The sequence below is a fragment of the Triticum aestivum genome, chromosome 2B, assembly GCF_018294505.1.
Source record: "Triticum aestivum cultivar Chinese Spring chromosome 2B, IWGSC CS RefSeq v2.1, whole genome shotgun sequence".
NCBI lineage: Eukaryota > Viridiplantae > Streptophyta > Magnoliopsida > Poales > Poaceae > Triticum > Triticum aestivum.
The window spans coordinates 809,143,560-809,160,941 of NC_057798.1; the positions used below are offsets into that span (position 1 = coordinate 809,143,560).

General features: G+C 45.1%; 2 protein-coding genes across 2 annotated transcripts; one reads left to right on the forward strand and one right to left on the reverse strand.

Annotated features, from left to right (window-relative positions):
• Nucleotides 1–509: 509 nt before the first annotated feature.
• Nucleotides 510–4,263, forward strand: LOC123042982 (uncharacterized). The gene is made up of 3 exons (XM_044465314.1): nt 510–842; nt 1,880–2,037; nt 2,139–4,263. The coding sequence occupies exons 2-3, from the start codon at nt 1,908–1,910 to the stop codon at nt 3,740–3,742; spliced, it is 1,734 nt and encodes a 577-aa protein (XP_044321249.1). The 5' UTR covers nt 510–842; nt 1,880–1,907; the 3' UTR covers nt 3,743–4,263.
• Nucleotides 4,264–5,566: 1,303 nt separating this feature from the next.
• Nucleotides 5,567–16,410, reverse strand: LOC123047599 (uncharacterized). The gene is made up of 12 exons (XM_044471190.1): nt 16,110–16,410; nt 12,185–16,027; nt 11,868–11,991; nt 11,318–11,403; nt 10,680–10,921; nt 9,342–9,428; nt 8,594–8,693; nt 8,236–8,431; nt 7,910–8,103; nt 7,184–7,330; nt 6,197–6,728; nt 5,567–5,961 (listed from the first exon to the last, which is right to left on the reverse strand). Exons 2-10 carry the CDS (start codon nt 16,025–16,027, stop codon nt 7,310–7,312), a joined length of 4,893 nt encoding a protein of 1,630 aa, XP_044327125.1. The 5' UTR covers nt 16,110–16,410; the 3' UTR covers nt 5,567–5,961; nt 6,197–6,728; nt 7,184–7,309.
• Between the last annotated feature and the right edge of the window lie 972 nt (nt 16,411–17,382).

Consider the following 17,382-nt stretch of genomic DNA (forward strand, 5'->3'; position numbering starts at 1 on the left):
GTGGCTCGGCTGGGGCTTCCGAATGTGTTTCGGCTTCCGGTTTTTGATGTTAGGATTACGTGAGTGGTCTGGGTAGTGGCCCGGCTAGCTCCCCTTCATCATATTGGATAGGAGTAGTGGCATATGTTGCCAAGATGGTGGATTCAGGCACATTGGTGTAATACTTTGTATGGTCCTCGTGAATAATCAATAAAGTGGCCGTATGCATCTTCCAGATGCAGAGGCCGGGGGTCATCCTCCTTTTCTAAAAAAAGCTTTTCTTCCATGTAGAATGAATAAACGAACTCCGGTATTATCTACTCCCTCCGTTCGGATTTAGTCGTCGCGAGGGTTTTAAAATTTGAACTATGGAACATTTACAAGAAACCCCCCTCGCATCTTCAAATTGTATCAAAATAGACCACGACAGGCGTGCGCGGCTCGCGCGTGAAAAATCGGCCGCCGGCCTGATCCCGATCCTTATCCCCCAAGAATCTCCTGAAGCTTCTCCGCTGCCTCCGGCCGTGGATCAATGGAATCGAAGCCATCTCCTCCCACCACGACCGCCGCTGCCCCCACGAGCTCGACGCCGACGGGCGACCTCAGTCCTCCCCGAGCCAGTCCGAGCTCCGCCGCGCCGAGAGCTACGCCGTCCCCTCTCAATTCCCCACTCGTTTCCTTGCTGGTTGGCCCGGCCGTCGTGGTCCTCCGCTTGCCGCCGCTGAAGCTCGTCACGGTAGCTTCTCCGGTGAACAAAAAACGGCGGTGCTCGTGCTTCTGGAGCCGGTCGAGCTCGTGCTTCTGCTTCTCCCCTGCAGCCGGTGGAGTACGTGCCTTCGAGTTCTTCTCTAAAGAAGTTGCAGGTTGCTTCTGCTGCTCCCTGCTCTGAAATTTTGTTTCTGTCTGAAATTGAATCAGAGAAAGTAGTTTGATATTAATCTGATGTGATGCACACATAACGAATGAAGCAAGAAAAGGTTTTGTTGACTAAAAATGCAAGCACACCTAGAAAGTGTTCACAGAAAGTGTTCATAATCAGAGAAAGTTCTCATAGAAAGTGTTCTTGCCTGAATATGCAGAGACCTGAATATAGTCAGTGCTTCCATTTTTAGACCTGAATACAGCAAGCCGGTGACATATTAATCTGGTCAACATCAGATTTTTAAGGTTTTTTTGAACTTCACACCAGATTTTAAAGCAGCATCAGGCGAGTAAATTGCGCATGCACACTGTTGTCAGCTTATTAAACATATTCAGACACTTCCGACTAGAGGAATCTACTCCCTGTGAGCGTAGAGAGGAGTACTACTGATTGCTGAATTTTGAAAAAAAAAAAGATCCAAGACACTTCCAAGATGTGTTAGGCACGCTGGAAACAGTTAACAGTAATACGCAGATAGGAGCGGTATCTGAATTTAAGTCATGAGCGTTGAGTGGTTTTCTGAGTTACCTTCTGTTTTAACTTAAAACTGAATAGCATCAAATGTTTGAACCAAATGTTGTCATAGAAATCTTCTTGCCCAAACCGATACTCAAACTATGCAGGGTTTTCAGGTGCATGTAATCAATTGATGATCTGTTCTTTTTTCTTATTTAATGAATGTATGCCTGCATTTTGTTCTCCTGCACGACTTTGCCATGCAACTGATTGCCTTGATTTAATCTAAAGATATTATCCTCATGAGGTTTCTCAGGCTGCGACCCATCTATTGGTATGATACATTGAAGCTCCCTTCTGCTTAAGTTGTGGCTTTAGTATTTCCATATGGATGGGTACATGACTACATTTATGTCCTGATAGTAGATAAGTCTGAATTGGAGGAATATTGTTCTCGCCTCATTTCTGGACCATGTATCTTCTGTTTCACTAATTTCTGGACCATTGCTCTCTGATGAACAGATACCTGAGCAAGTGCTCCACCGCCGCAATGATGTTTGGGATTGATCTCAACATGAGTCCTCAACAAGATGATGCCTCAGAACCTGCAGATCAACAGGAAGAACACAACAGTCAACAACGATACAACAATGAAGAACCAGTCAATAATGAAGCAACAGGTACTACCTCCAAAACTTTTGCATTTTTATTTTCATTTTCATGATCTACTCCTGTTATTTGCAATAGCTAGATGACTTATCTTTTGCTCCTTATTTGACAGGGGAAGAAGCAAGTGGTGTAGAGGAACCAATTCATGAAGAAGCAAGTGGTGTAGAGGAAACAATTCATGAGGAAGCAAGTGCTGTACAGAAACCAATTCATGGGGAAGGCAGAGAACTCACAAATGAGGAGAGATATGGTATTTATTTTGGACTCACGGTGATCAAGACCCAAAATGGACAAGTTCTGAAAAAATACAAGGAGGTCATTGCTAGCCTACTCGATACAACCGTAAGAACTGTTGAGAGAATATGGGAAAGAGCTCTTAAACGGATTGAACAAGGGGAGAAAGTTGATGTCTCAAATCAAAAGCCAGGCAGAGTTGGCCGCAAGCGGAAAGATTTGGATCTGTCGAGGGTGGTGACAATCCCATTGAACAGAAGGAGAACATTGCGAGGTCTGTTAAAGGCATTGGGCGTAAGCTGCACAACCTTACACTCAAGGTTCGAGTGGGGTCATTTGAGGCATCACAGTAATAAGGTGAGGCCCCACTTAAACATATCCAACATTGTAAAGAGATTGAAATGGTGCTTGGCTATGTGTGAAGATTATTGGTCTGCGACACGGGAATTAGACAACATAGCCTATATGGACGAAAAGTGGTTCAACATGATTGGGGAGGTGAACAACTACTATTTGTTTCCCGAAGAACCCGACCCCTTACGCACCTTGCATCATAAGGATAGCATCGCCAAGGTTATGTTTCTCGCTGCCGTGGCTAAACCAAGATACGGCGAAGGTGGTAAGGTCACGTTTGATGGAAAGCTCGGCATTTGGGCTTTTGTCACAGAGTCTCCTGCTCAAAGAACAAGTGAAAATAGAGATAAAGGGACGCTCGAGCTCAAATCATTGAAATTCACACCAGATGTAATGAGGTATTACATGTGTGAGAAACTTATTCCTGCGATCCAAGAGCGCTGGTTGGACGAAGATGAAGGACGGACAATTTATATCCAACAAGATAATGCCACACCATATATTCTTCCCGATGACCCGGTTTTCCGACAAGTCGTAGAACAGACTGATTTGGATATTAAGTTGCTTCAACAGCCTCCAAACAGTCCTGACATGAACATTCTTGATCAATGCATATTTAGGTCTCTCCAGACCCACACCGATAGCAGAGCACCTCAAAGCATCAGGGAACTGATAGAAGGTGTGGAGGAGGAATATCGAAATTGCCTGGTTGATAAGCTAGCTAGAAGCTTCGTGACGCTGCAGTCATGCATCCGAGAGGTAATGAGAAACAAAGGAGCGATAAACTACTCGATCCCTCACATGAGAAAGGAACGCCGTCAGGCAGAAGGATGGCTTCCTATAACTCTATCTATCGATCGTGAGCTAGTTGAACAGACCATAGCCTTTATAGAAGAGGCAAAAGCAATCTTAGCAGCAGAAAAAGAGCAGAAGCAGCAAGAAAAGAGCCGCAGCAGCCTCCAGGAAGCAGAAACACCCTTTGAATACCAGCAGCCTCCAAGCAGCAGGAAAAAAGAATCACGAGCCTTCAAGCAGCAGGAAAAGAGTACCAACAGTCTCCAAGAAGCAGGAAAGGAGCAGCAACAGCCTTCAAGCAACAGGAAAAGAGCACGAGCAGCCTCCGAGTAGCAGGAAAAGAGCAGCCACCTCCTTCAAGCGGCAAAAACACCCTTCGAGTACCAATAGCCTCCAAGCAGCAGGAAAAGAGAACCAGGAGCCTTCAAGCAGCAATAACAGAGCACTAGCAGCCTCCAAGCAGCAGAAAAAGAGCAGCTCTTCTTTACTCCAAGCAGGGGAGTACTTGGGATCAGCTAGTACTCTGGGTGGTGCTAGGAATGACCAGTGAGTTGTCAAGTTTGTGCAGTGAGTTGCAAGTGTCTCACTGAATCAAGATATGGTGTCTCTGCAAGTGTGGTGAGTCTTGCCAGTGTCTCTCTGAAGCAAGATAACATTGTATAAACCCTCTCCAAAAGAAAGAAGATAACACCATTGAAAGAGAAGAAAAACAAAAATAAACAACATGCATGAGCTCCCTGACGAACAATAGTTAAAGGGATTGTTGACATGCTTTGCTTGCACTGTACAAAACCAGGCCCTTCAGCGCCAGCTCTTGTTGAACCAGGAACTAGAGACTCTCAGGGTATGCAGCAAACATCATTAATCAATAATGTTAAATTCTTTATTGTAGAACATTTTAACCTCCATACCAGTTTATCTTGAATTCCTAATGCTAATTCCAGTACCATACGTAGAACCGGATCTGAAATTGTTAGTGTTTTTGACCAGAAATATGCGTTTACAGTAAAAAAAAAATTGAACCATTTTACTGAATTCCTAGGTGTGATCCCAGTACAATATTTATAACCACATAAGAAACTGTTAGTGTTGCTGGACCAGAAATATGCAGAACACTAGAGCAGTACCGTTGATTGGACCTGAACTTAACGCACTATGTTAAATACAGCGACTTCTATTACTGATTTACCACTGGGAGCAGAATACAGAGAGATCATTGTGTTATGTACTCCTGGCTCTTTAGCCTCTGTTTTAGTTTCTACAGAACCATGACAGCCAATCGTCAGTTTTGTTGTTGGAATTCAGAACTTGGTTGTTGCATCCAAACTGCTCCGAGGAGCAACAAGCACCGCTGAGAATGCTAAACCAAAAAATAAGAAGAACAAAATAGAGGGAAAGTGCGATAAACAGACCTTTGAAATGATCCTGGTAGAACTGCACAGCTGCACACCTTTGAAATGATTATGGTTATTGTTTGGTTGGAGCAGCCAATTAAGTCCTGAATGCCTAATCCACTGTCGGAGTATCAAACAATTCAGTTTTGCTGTTGCATCCAAACTGTATATGTTGCATTATTAAAATGTCTCACCAGCTGACAGAGCAGGGGCGCCTCGCCGGCTGCCTCGGCAGAGGAGGATGCAGGGAAGGAGGTCTCCCCTGAAGCTCGCGGCCACCGGTGCCAGGAGCTTGGCGGCGGTGATAGGTGTTGCCTTCCTCTCCTCCTGCCCGCAGGTCCGTCCCTGACAGTGCCAACTCGCCACCGTCGCGTCGTGGTGGACGACAGCAGCTCGCCGGCGTCCAGTCGCCGGCATCGTGTTAGTGGTGGTCTGGATCTGGCGCCTTCGGCCTCGCATCGACGGAATCCGTCGCTGGCTTGAACTCAAAGGTCCAAGCTTTTTGGAAGTTCGCCGCGGGATGGAGGAGAGGAGCGCGGCGAGGCCACCGAAGGTGGGGGAGGAGAGCGCAGCGACGCGATAGAAGGTGGGGGGAGGGGGGAGCGCGGCGGCGAGCCAGAGAAGAGCACCGAGCGAACCGCGGCGGCCAGCCGGAGAAGAGAGTGAGCGCTAGGACCGCGGGTTCGGTCGGAAATAGATCGGGGGGGTTTTCGCAAAAACAACGTCAGGATGACTAAATCCGAACGGGGAGAGTACAAGCATCTACCTATTACTTTTTCACTTAGCTTTGAGATTTGTTTCTTTTTTCCTTCTTGCACCAACAACTTACTGTGTACTCAGAGAAATGTCTACTTGTTGCATTGTGTACAGTAAGGAACAACTGCACATTTGCTAATACTACAAATAGATTGATCCATACACATTTACTAAGCCGTGCCCCTGTCCAAGTGTGCGCTTAACTTGGTTTTGTTCACCGACTATACATGCACGGTACCTGCAGAACAAGCACGAATTCCAACATGAACTGCACCGGTGAAGAGGACGGAGGGACTCTCGACAGAACTGTTGGTTGTAGTGCAATTGCCCCAGTTTGCATCTGATAAAGGGATGCTACCCGGTTCGCCAACATTGCCTCAGATAGTCCCACTCCCACGAGTCCTGATGCAGATCAATATCAAATAAGAAGGTCAGTTCTGGCAATGCCCACAAACCAAGCAACAGAACGTGTTGGTAAGCAATCAGTGAAACTACAACTGTCGAGTTGAATGTCAAGTGTAGATTGCTGAGTGTAATAGTTCTCAAATTTGAAAATTGATCCGTAACCCAACAAAACGTTGACCATTCAACAGAAATAACAGTTGATCATTCAGGATGCCTCGGACAGGGAGCTTACTTGAGAGGATGCCATAAGGTCAGTTCAGTGCGTGTGCGCCCGCGGACCCGAGAGCAACGGTTGGTTTGCCAGGGTTCCGTTTAGCTATCTTCTTTGCAAAATAGTGCACAAAACTTTCATGATAATCTACTCTGGTCCCTGCGGCACCTTCTTGCTGATGCCTCCAACTGGAACATCTCAGATGGCTTCTGCAAACTGCTTGCATTTATGCCTCCCAAGTGTTAGACAGCTCTATAAACTGTCTCCACGGTAGCCCTTTTGTGCCCGAGCAAAGAGCTTAGGTGACCTCCTGTCTGGGAGGGCCAAGGGTCTCCAGTTCTCAGACCACTGACCTCATCTTTCTTGTGCTTCAAATGCCCAGGTTGCCTCAGCTCGGGTACTGGAGTCCTCCAAGTTTCTGGAACTCTCAGACAAGCAGCTCCAGAAACACTGGCTTTGCATGTTGTGGTTTCTTGGTCGTAAACACTAATGGATGACCATATCCTCTGGTCCGATAACACAAAGCTCAGCTCTGATGACCATGTCTTGTTGCCTGGTCATTATGTGCATGAACATCAACGGCACAGCATTGGAACTGCAGAGCATACAAATAACGCCAAGACAAAAAGTAGAAACATAGTAATAACAGCACATTATAGATCTACAATTAGTGCTCCCATCTTTTGTACTTGTCATTTTAGAATGCTTACAGCCAAACCTTTCAAACTGACAAGACTACGTATTCCATGATTTTTCAAATATATAATAAGAAAAGGTGATTTTCAAAAAGAACCCATACAGGTGCAGAGTTTAATGCCTTCGGGTAGAAAACAATTATTTAAAGAACAGAAAAAATGTTATTCTATTCATAATTCACCATTTTTTGCTTGTCATCTAAGATACAACCCGGTAGAAAACTATTTCCATGTATTACCCAAACTGCCAAACGTAACAAGGATTAGCCAAAATGCTCTGTTGTAAAAGGGCAGACAAGCCCTTAGATCATACCTGGAAATAGTTGCATGACCACAGCAGCAAGCTTCAATATAATTATTCAGCCGTAGACCAGCAAGACAAAGTTGGCTAACGCTGATTGACCTAGGATAGAGTCCGGATGTCGTATTTTGCAAGAAATCACACTTCACCAACAGCTAGCTGCAGAACATGATGTTTGGTTATGATAGCATACCTTCAACAAAATATGAGGACAAAATAAAAGTATAGATGTGCTTGTAGCTGCAAAGCATTAGGATTTGATCATTAATTTATTATTATCAATGAAAGTGGATTGTCATGTATATGCGCTTCGAATGGTCTGTTTGTTTGTGTGTACTGAGTGCAAACTACTATATTTTGGGCCACTATGAGTTGTACAATGAAAAACAGTCAGCACCACGAATGCACAAGCTTATGCATATCGCAGGACAACAGGTAGAATAAAAATGAACAGACAAATCATTCTTCAGGCTACACAGGCAAGAACCTCAGCCTCAGCATTTCCCTGGAATGTTTTCCTTGTGGGAGAGTGGGAGACAGCACTAAAGTTCAATAAACCATTTTGAAATTTGACACTGCAATCGAATTACGGCATGCTTGTTTTGATCAGCTAGAGATGTTTCTTTATATAAAAGTTAGCTATGGCACTTGAAAGTCACAATGTTTGGCAAACAAAAAGTAGTCTGTTTTTCCACATCAATAAAATCTTAAAAGCCTCATATTGCTGATGAAGCAAACCTTAGTGGAATTGAACCATGCTGCAGGACTAAATTCACGTTTTAGTGTTCTCAAAGAACCATTCATTGTAACCTCATTATTCAACTCCTCTGGCAGTTCAAGGTCACGGAGTTCAAGATGCTCATTTGCTTTCCCATTAGGCAAACATTTCCCATTAGTTAATCCAGAAACATTATATGTGTCTTCTTCCTTTTCTGCATAGTCACATTAATTTGAGGATTATTATAGGTGCAAGGACAGAAGGAAGAACTGCAGGATACAAAGTCCAAATGAAACGATGTAAGCACAAACATGGCTGATGGCAGTAGTAGGATAAGACAATTAACCTGGTTTTGTAGTTATATTTCCATCCAATCTTTTGGTTAGCAGGGATGTCCCGGGAAATAACATCAAATTAACGTTACGAAGTTGTTTCCTCTCATCATCCTTGATAGGTTTGAAACCAAATCCCGAGACCCATGTATTAACCAGCTCTGGGATGGCAGAAAGGACCAACATCTCAACGTGGAACGATCTCAGCATCTATTATAGAAAGAAATGAAATCCACATGGTCAAATCGAGATATGGAAGCATGCAAATAAGATTGACTATAACATGATGACTGACTGGACAGCGCAATTATTTTGAAGGAAGAATACCACATCCTAAAATCAATAATACAATTGAAATCCTAGTGAACATACCTTTTCAATGATATCCAGCAGCCTTCGGCACATCCCTTTACGGCGATAATCCAGACAAGTAGCAATGAAAGGCAGTTCGGCTGCTTTGGTCCCATGTAACCTGCACAGAAGATAGTAAAGGGAACAGTAAACATGGCGTTGCAGATGAAGGAAAGAACTGACAATGTATGATTAGCCGTTCACAAATTAATTTCCAACATATTTTCACCTTTCTGGAAAGTCTGCTATATGAGTTGAAAATTAGAAAATATTAGTTGTGTAGAAAATTAACCTATGTTAACGCCTGTCCTACCAATTGAAACTGTAACAATTGCACAGAATGAAGAGATCTTAGGAATTCCCTGAATTACCAAGTTAGGTTTGCATGCTAGAAATTCCATTATGAAAAGTTTGCACTACCATTGGTTAACAACATTTAACAAATAAGAAGAGAAGAAGCATGGATGTACAAGTGTTCTTCAGAAAATATCTCAAGCTTCAACTCCAGACATAAACATAGCCATGGGCAGAATACGTTACTGCATAGTTTACAACAACGATGTACAGACTGGATAAGAACTGTGGATAACTGGTGCGCCTCTAGGCCATCGACCCATTGAAGGGTCCATATGTTAGTCATGCATGTTGCTCTTAAAGATAATTTATAGAGCAACTATGACAGCAGCCAATGGCAAAAGCATAAACATACTTCAGAAAGAAAAGAATGACGTACTGCCTAGAGAAAGTTTTGAACAACCAAGTATGATACCTGATAGATGCTACACACAGAATCTCATCACCTTTCTCCAGGATTACAGTGTAGAATCCCTGATAATCTAAGCGCGCAAAGTTTGATCTGATGAGATGTGCCCCATGTTAGTAGGTGTCGAAATTGTTTGGGTAAAATGTTAATGTGGCAAGTACTGGAGCATGCTTGGTGCAAAATAATTGTGCGAAAATATATAACTAGAAACTAGAAATTAACGTCGGACAAAAATACCAAAATTAGGGTATGTATCCTAACACATCTGCAGTCACATCAATGGGTCACAGGTCTTAGTGCAGGTCCAAATTTCAGTATAAGAAGAAACTTAACGTATAATCATATACATTGATGCAAAAAACATACTCCCTCCGTCCCAAAATAAGTGACTCAACTTTGTACTAACTTTTGGGATGGAGGGAGTACTATAATTTGTTATTAGCACTTCACAAGAACTCACAAGATCCAAAAATGGCAGTTCCAAAAAGATCCATTGTTCATAGTACACAAAATTTCTACTCCCTCCAATCTATATTTATTGTCGCTGATTTAGTACTTAGTTGTACTCCCTCCGATCCTAATTAGTCTGCGTATAACTTTTCTCGTTTTTTCCCTCAATACTCTGCGCGTTCCAGTGGTTCAGCCATAGTTTCCACTCGTGCCCCTGCTTTTCACTTCGCATGCAACGGTTCATAATTACTCGCATGCAGAGTGATAGGTTCAGTGCACGCATGCAGGGAATAAAATAAGGAGACGGTTGAGAAGGCCCAATCGGCTGCATACAGGTTAATAGCGGCCAGCTTCTGATCTCTACAGGCGCATGGGCAAAACAGTCAAGGAAAAAACCAGCGAGCCTCTCCTTGGTATGCGGGCATGGCCTTATGCGCACACTAAAGAAAAACGGAGGGAGTACTAAACAATCAACATTAAATGTCGCTGATTTAGTACTTAGTTGTACTAAATCAGCGACAATTAATATGGATCAGAGGGAGTACAATAATATGAAGAAGTCGACTGTATTTATTTGTACTTCAAAGCACTGGGTGGTACCAACCAACAGTCTTCCATTATAAACTGTAAGTTTTTTGACACACTTAAATCTTTAAGAGAAGATGCATAAAAAGGAAGACGTAAATTCAGGAAATATGTGGTGACTAAGTTTTAAGTTAAAAAAATAAGTTTTTGCTTTGTCAGACTTTAGTTACAGCCAACGATCAATTGGAAGATTTCAATAGAATAGATTCCTCAATAAGATGCTAGAAAAATTATAAAGCAACGCAAATATTATCTGAGATAAATCAATGGTGCAGAGGATAATGACCAGAAAGTAAATATGAAACTTACCCCTTATTGTACAACACATGTGGTATCATGTCTACACCAGTTCGAGGATCAACCATACGAATGAAACATTCCTCCAGTAAAGTAAGAGCCACTGCCAATTTTGTATTACATTCCGTCATATGGGCTATCTTCCGGGCAGAATGTAGCTTCCGACCATCACTGCAGCACTTCAATAGGGTCCATGAAAGCCCATTGTCAATAATATTCTCTATACCAACATGACTATGCAGTCCAAGGAATATCTGTTACAATGCAGAGAAATGCTTTCAGAAAAAAAATGAAGGGGGTTAAACAGAATGTCTGAAACAGAAGCTCCTGGTTTGTCGGGTGCACAAGCGAAACTAACAACAGTTGCATGAAATGGCAATTATCTGATCCTCAATAACCACATTATTGACATCTAAGATCTAACACATTACAAGCATACAAAATAAGCAATGCAAGATGTACTAGTTTCTGTCGGTGAATCAGTCTCAAGAACAATATAACAACTTAACAAGAAATGAACAGATGTATGTGCATTATGTCTCTAAAAAATGCAGGACCAGAAAAATAAACCATAACTTCTACAAGCGTGTGATAGTCATAGGTCTTGCATGGCTTAGCATCTTGTAGACAAAGATAAAACTAAATATTACCTCCTTACAGTATCTCCCACAAAACCATGTGTTAGATCTTTTATCATCACAGGGCAGCATCTCATGATTAATGCACGTGTCATGGTCTGCCAGTGAGAAACAAGAGAATATCAAGTTGAAGCTCAGGATAAAAAATAGATGATAAATTACATGCAGCGTGAATACTGGCTAAGTTATATGAGATGAATGATGGCCCAGTGACCTCAGCTTCAGCTAAAGCTACAAAAAATTAAGCCTTGACAAACATGGTGCAGCTAGAGAGGGTCTTCTTGGAGGCCCAAGCCTCATTTATGATGAGAAAGAGAAGATGAATCCAAAATAAAGTAGCTTCTGTGAGAACTAAAACTAAGACCATTTCTGTTAGGAGCTAAACTACCACCAAGCAGGGACTTGGATCAAAAGAAAGGGAAAAGGTTCTATAAAACAAAGGCATGAATTATATCCAGCAAGATGTATTATACTGGAAAAGTACACATCCAACTCAAAGGTACATAAGAGAGTAGAAATAATGCAAATGACGAGGCAAAAGAGGAGGGATCATAATCATTACATGCATCTCCACACTGCAGACATTTCAAGATATCTGAGGATGACGGAACCTCATTTTCACTAACTGGAGTCCCACATTTCCGGCATGAGCAATTATGGCAGTACCAACTGCCTTCTGGAAGCTCCTGCGAATGTAAAAGCTAGTAAATAAATTGTCAAACAAACTTCATCATATAAGTGGTCAATTCAAAATTCCTAATTGCTGCAGACACATTTTCTGGAATTAAACAGCACAACAATAATGGACTGTAACATCTTCATTGAAAGCTTAAAACATATCTGAGTAATGCATAAACAGCAAAGTGAAGCTGGAGATACCTGGGCAGACAAGCAAGCTTCATGATATGTTGATGGGCAATTGTCACAGCAAAGTAATTCACCGCCATCTCCACAGAAACCACATGTATCGTCATTTTCATCCATCGCCTCGACTTTCCTACCACATGCATCACTTCTCCTGCTCATCAATTCGGCAGACCAAGCCTCCAACTGGCATAGAGTATACGACTTGCCAGACTGCAGAAAGAGGCCTAATGAGGACTTGGGCAGACAACAACCAGCATGAGCCTTGAAGTCTGATACAGATAAGGTTTTTGCGCAACATTTGCAAAGAATGCCTTCCCAGGTGACCTTCCCATCCTTCATGACTTCGTTGCTCTTCAGATTCCGATACTGGATAACATCTTTTACGGTCAGAAAGCCAGTTGCAATCAACCAGCAGAGCACAGTTTTCCGTGCCAAACTTATTCTCTTCCCACCCAATAGGTTTGTCCCCCCTTTTCCAAGCAGTTTGGTAGCCCTCTTTTGGCCTTTAAGCTTTTTGTACTTTGCAACCGAAAAATCTGAGCTTGCAGCAAATTTGTTGTAGGAGTCGACGTCCCTGTTTTTTACAATAGCTGTGATCAAAAGGTCATCGTCGTGGATACGCAACTCAAGAGGTCTTTTCTTGATATGTTTATCACAACCTTGAGGTTTCCTTTTAGCAGCGATCGTCTTGCAGATTTGTGAGTCATGAGATAAATCAGTTTTCAGGGGAGCAGCATTAGACTCAAGGGATAACTCAACAGGAACAGCATTGTCGACTGAAACCTTAGGGGGGTCCTTGGGGGGAGTTCTAGGAGATGATTCCTTCAATGACGGCAACTTCTTGTGGACCATTTCTGAAGGGACAGTCCCATTGGCACTCAACTCCCTTGCATTAGAATCAGGTTTTGAGATTGTATGCTCTGTAGGTCCTTTAACAGTACCCTCACCTCTTAACATGCTCTTCTTGCTCCCTGAAGGCAACTTCTGGTAGACCATTTCTACAGGGGCGATCTCACTGGCACCTGACTCCCTTGCATTTGAATCAGGTTCAGAGCTTTTAAGGCGTTTATGTTCCATAGCAGTGCCCTCACCTCTTAACATACTCTGCTTGCTCTCTGAAGGCAACTTCTTCTGGACCATTTCTATAGGAACAGTTTCATTGGCACCTGACTCCCTTGCACTAGAATCAGGTTCAGAGATTGTATGCGCCATAGGTTCGTTAACAATACCTTCACCTCTTAACATACTCGTCTGGTTGCTCACTGAAGGCAACTTCTTCTGGACCATTTCTGTAGGAACAGTTTCATTGGAACCTGACTCCCTTGCATTAGAATAAGGTTCAGAGATTGTATGCTCCGTAGGTTCTTTAACAGTACCCTCACCTCTTAACACAATCATTTGGTTGCTCTCTGAAGGTAACTTCTTCTGGACCAACTCTATAGGGGCGGTTTCATTGGAACCTGACTCCCTTGCATCAGAACCAGGTCCTGAGGTTGTATGCTCCAAAGGTTCTTTAACAGTACCCTCACGATTTAGCATGCTCATTTGCTTGCTCTCTGGAGGCAACAGCATGCCAAGTTTGTCGCTTTGGCTGTTTCCATTTAGCTTTAACGGTCTGGATTCAGCTTTCAAATGCTTTTTCACTGTGCCAACAGAAGAATAAATACCATGTTTTCCAGGGAGGTTAATGATTCCTGGATTAGAAAAATCAAGCATCGCTACGTTGCTGTCTTGGTTAAATACACTCCCCATAGAGTGCTGCATAAATATTTGAGCGTACAACCCATCTAATCCATTTGCATCAACATCCGATGTCATTTTGGGCTTCTTCCTTGCTTTTTTCACGGAATTATTGATGAGCGCTGCTCCTGAGTAAAATTGCTGGGTTTCAGTGCTCTGATTAATGTGATTCTCATTTCGGTCAATTGCCCCGCAATTCTGACCTTGTGTGTAGCCATTTTTCAGGTTAATATCCCTGTTCTGGACACCTTCCAAATCATGACAGCTCGGTACAGCCTGGCTCCTGCTGCAGCTCTCAATTGCTCGTGCTCCACAATCAGATCCCGTGATCACAGGAGTGGGCTGAACCTTGCGGGCGGTTAAAGGGTCACTGGCTTTCTGTTTCCTTTTACTTTCCGAGGGCATATTCTTGTTGTCATCAAGAACAATGATTGAACTATCAACAGCTCTGACAGTACTACCCTGTTGCAGAGCAGTAATTTTCCTACCGATGAACACGACAGCAACGAAAGGATCCAAAAGCTCCCACCGTTCAAGAAGTGTGAGTGCGCTTTGTTGATTCACAAGTACCTTCTGGATATACTCCATAGTATCTGTGAGGTCCTTCCAAAACTTATCAACGTCTGACCACTCCATCGGATGCTTACCCCTCTGTGAACCGGGAGAAGCTTCATATAATTTGTTCCCACAAAACTTCCAGGCCTGAGTTAGTGAGCTGAGGACCACTTCCCTGTGTGGTGCTGTGAAATAGGATGCCATCTTAGCCCTGTCATTCCTTTTCCGTGGCTTGATGGTCCAGCCAGCATCCTTGAAAAGGCATTGCGCATGCGCTTCCAACTGATCAGGAAGATCCCTGCCTAAAGTCCTCTTGGTACAAGCAACAGGTGGTACAGACTGTAGACTGCTGGACTGAGGAACATCAACATCATCTAGTGAACTAGTATTTGCTTCGGGCGTACCCTTCTCAGGAAGGTGGTCAAGTTCAAGAAACTGCCCAGATCCAATATAATCATGGGAGAGGCGAGGTGGCGCTGCGGCATCATAGGCTGGCTTGCTGAAGTGTGGGTATTCTATGGCACCTCTGTCAGATAAATCTGCCGGGCTACATGTGTACAGCGCTTGGCTATTGTCAACGATTTGTCCTTGGTCATAACTTAAGCATGAGGCATCGCTCGGGAACGGCTGCTGATCTTGTAGCCACTGATACAAAAACGGGTCGGCAAGAGAAGGATCAGCCTGGAACTGTGAGAACTCTGCCAGCGCGTCCATGTAGGACGGCATGGGATCATCGACCCCACTTGTGCTGCTGCTGCCAGCAAACCTGACTGCCTCACACATCCCAGCAGCAATGTTGTTGTCTTCAGCCATCGCTTGCATGCGCATGTCAACGGTGTTACCGATACTGACAGCAGCTGCACCAAACACTTGCTGCTGGTTACAGCTCCCAGCCATGCCTCCACCTGGCCAGTACCCTAAGAAACCCTGCAGCACGGCATCCAGCTCGAGAGCCAGCCCATCGATCCCCCCATTCTGCTCGGCGTGACGATGTGCATGCTCCTCCTGGGCAGCGGTCCCGTGTTGGCCATTGTTGTAACAATGTGCATGCTCCTGGACAGCAGTGCCGCGTTGTTGCTCATTGTAACAATGCGCATGCCCTCCATTGCTGGCACCGAGATCCACTCTGCCCTCCGTTGTAGTAACAATGCTCTGCTGCCGGGGAGCATGCGCATGTGCCTCCGTGCCAAGGCCCGCTCCGGCGTGCACCGGGGCGGACACAATGTGCTCGCCGCGGAACGGCGGGGGCGGCTGGACCTTGAGGCTGAGGCCCGCATGGGCCCGGGGCGCATCCGCGGGCCGCTGCGCGGCGAAGTGGGCGCCGGGGAGCAGCGAGGTCTCGGCCACCCCGAAGTGCGGCCTCCCCGCGAGCCCGGCGGCCCCCTTCTGCCCCGGCGCCCTGGAGAAGACCTCCTGGAAGACGCGGAGCTCCATGAGCGACCTGTCGAACGCACTCGCACCGGCGGCGGAGTCGTCGTCGGCCCTGGACGCGACGTCCTCGCCGAAGATGAAGCGGATGGCGTCGTCCTCCCGGAACCCCAGCGCGTCCTCCGCGTCCATCTGGGGGTAGGGAGAAGCGAATCTGAGCGGGAAATCCGGGGGCGGGGAAGAAGAGGATGCGGGGGAGCAGATCCGTCGGTACCTGGCCGAATGCGGGATTCCCGGTGCGTCGAGGCCAGGGAGAAGTGGTGAGGCGGCCCGGGCGGCGGCGAATCGGGCGGGGGAGCGAATCCGGCGGCCTGGCCTTGTGCCGCGGCGGGACGGGGCGAGATCCGAGCCCCGGAGCTGTGGCGCGCGCGGCTGGGAGCCCGTGGGCGCCCCGGCGTGCGGGCGGGCGGCGGGGGGCGCGGGGGGCTCGCCGGGGCTGCGGCGGCGGCTGGGGTGAGGAGCGGAGGGAGCGAGGAAGGGGAGTGGCAGTGTCTCTCTCGCCGCTGAGCTGAGAGAGCTCTTTTTTTTTCTTCTGATTGATTGAGAAGGAGGGTTGGAACGGATTTAAAAGTTTTTAAATGCGGGCCGGGCGGAGGAGTTCGAATTCCGCGTGCGCCCAGAACGAAATTCATTGGTTGGTTGGCGGTTTGACCAGACTTTTGTCCACTTGCGCGCGGGTTTCCGGGGTGGGGTGGGGCTTCGCCGTGCCCGAGGCACCGCCGCAGCAGCAGCAAATGTGCATGGGCATGTGTGTCTTGACTGTTGAACTTTGTTTTTCGTTGAAGAAAAAATTGATCTATCGAAGACAAACGCCGACCAAATCTCGCGAGATCTGTTAAATAAAAAATATTTAGGGGAACACGCTGCACAAAAAAATGATACCACGTGATCACACTCAGTAACACTATGAAGATGGAGGTAACGATCATACTCACCAGCGAGCGATGGCGGAAGCAGTGACGAGTCGGTGCGGCGTGGAGATTCCTGCCAATTCCCGCAGCTGGGTTATGCCTCCCAGCCGCGAGAACGTTCTCCGAGACGAGAGTCAAAGTAGACGACCCCTCCGAGGTATCCACACATTCCATGGTAGTAGTAGTAGTACTACCTCCGTCCAGGTTTATTGGTTCTATTGTATTTCGTGCCAAATTTTGACCATAGGTTAAACGAACAAAATGTTCACGCATGTCATTAAACATTATATTTTTGAAAACTATGTTCAAATACGAATCCAATGAGATAATTTTTTTGACATGCATTAGCATTTTGTTAGCTAAATCTCTAGTCAAAAATTGGCACAAACTATAAAGAGGACCTATAAACCAGGACGGAGGTAGTAGTTCGGAAGAGTTTCGATGTCCAAAAAGAATAACTGTCGCGAAACTAGAGAAAGAAAGCCTAGTGGTGCTTCTCATCTAAGTAGGAGTCTATTTCTATTAGACCAATTAGACGAGAATAGAGTGTGTCTAATTAAGAGCCAATTAGACCAC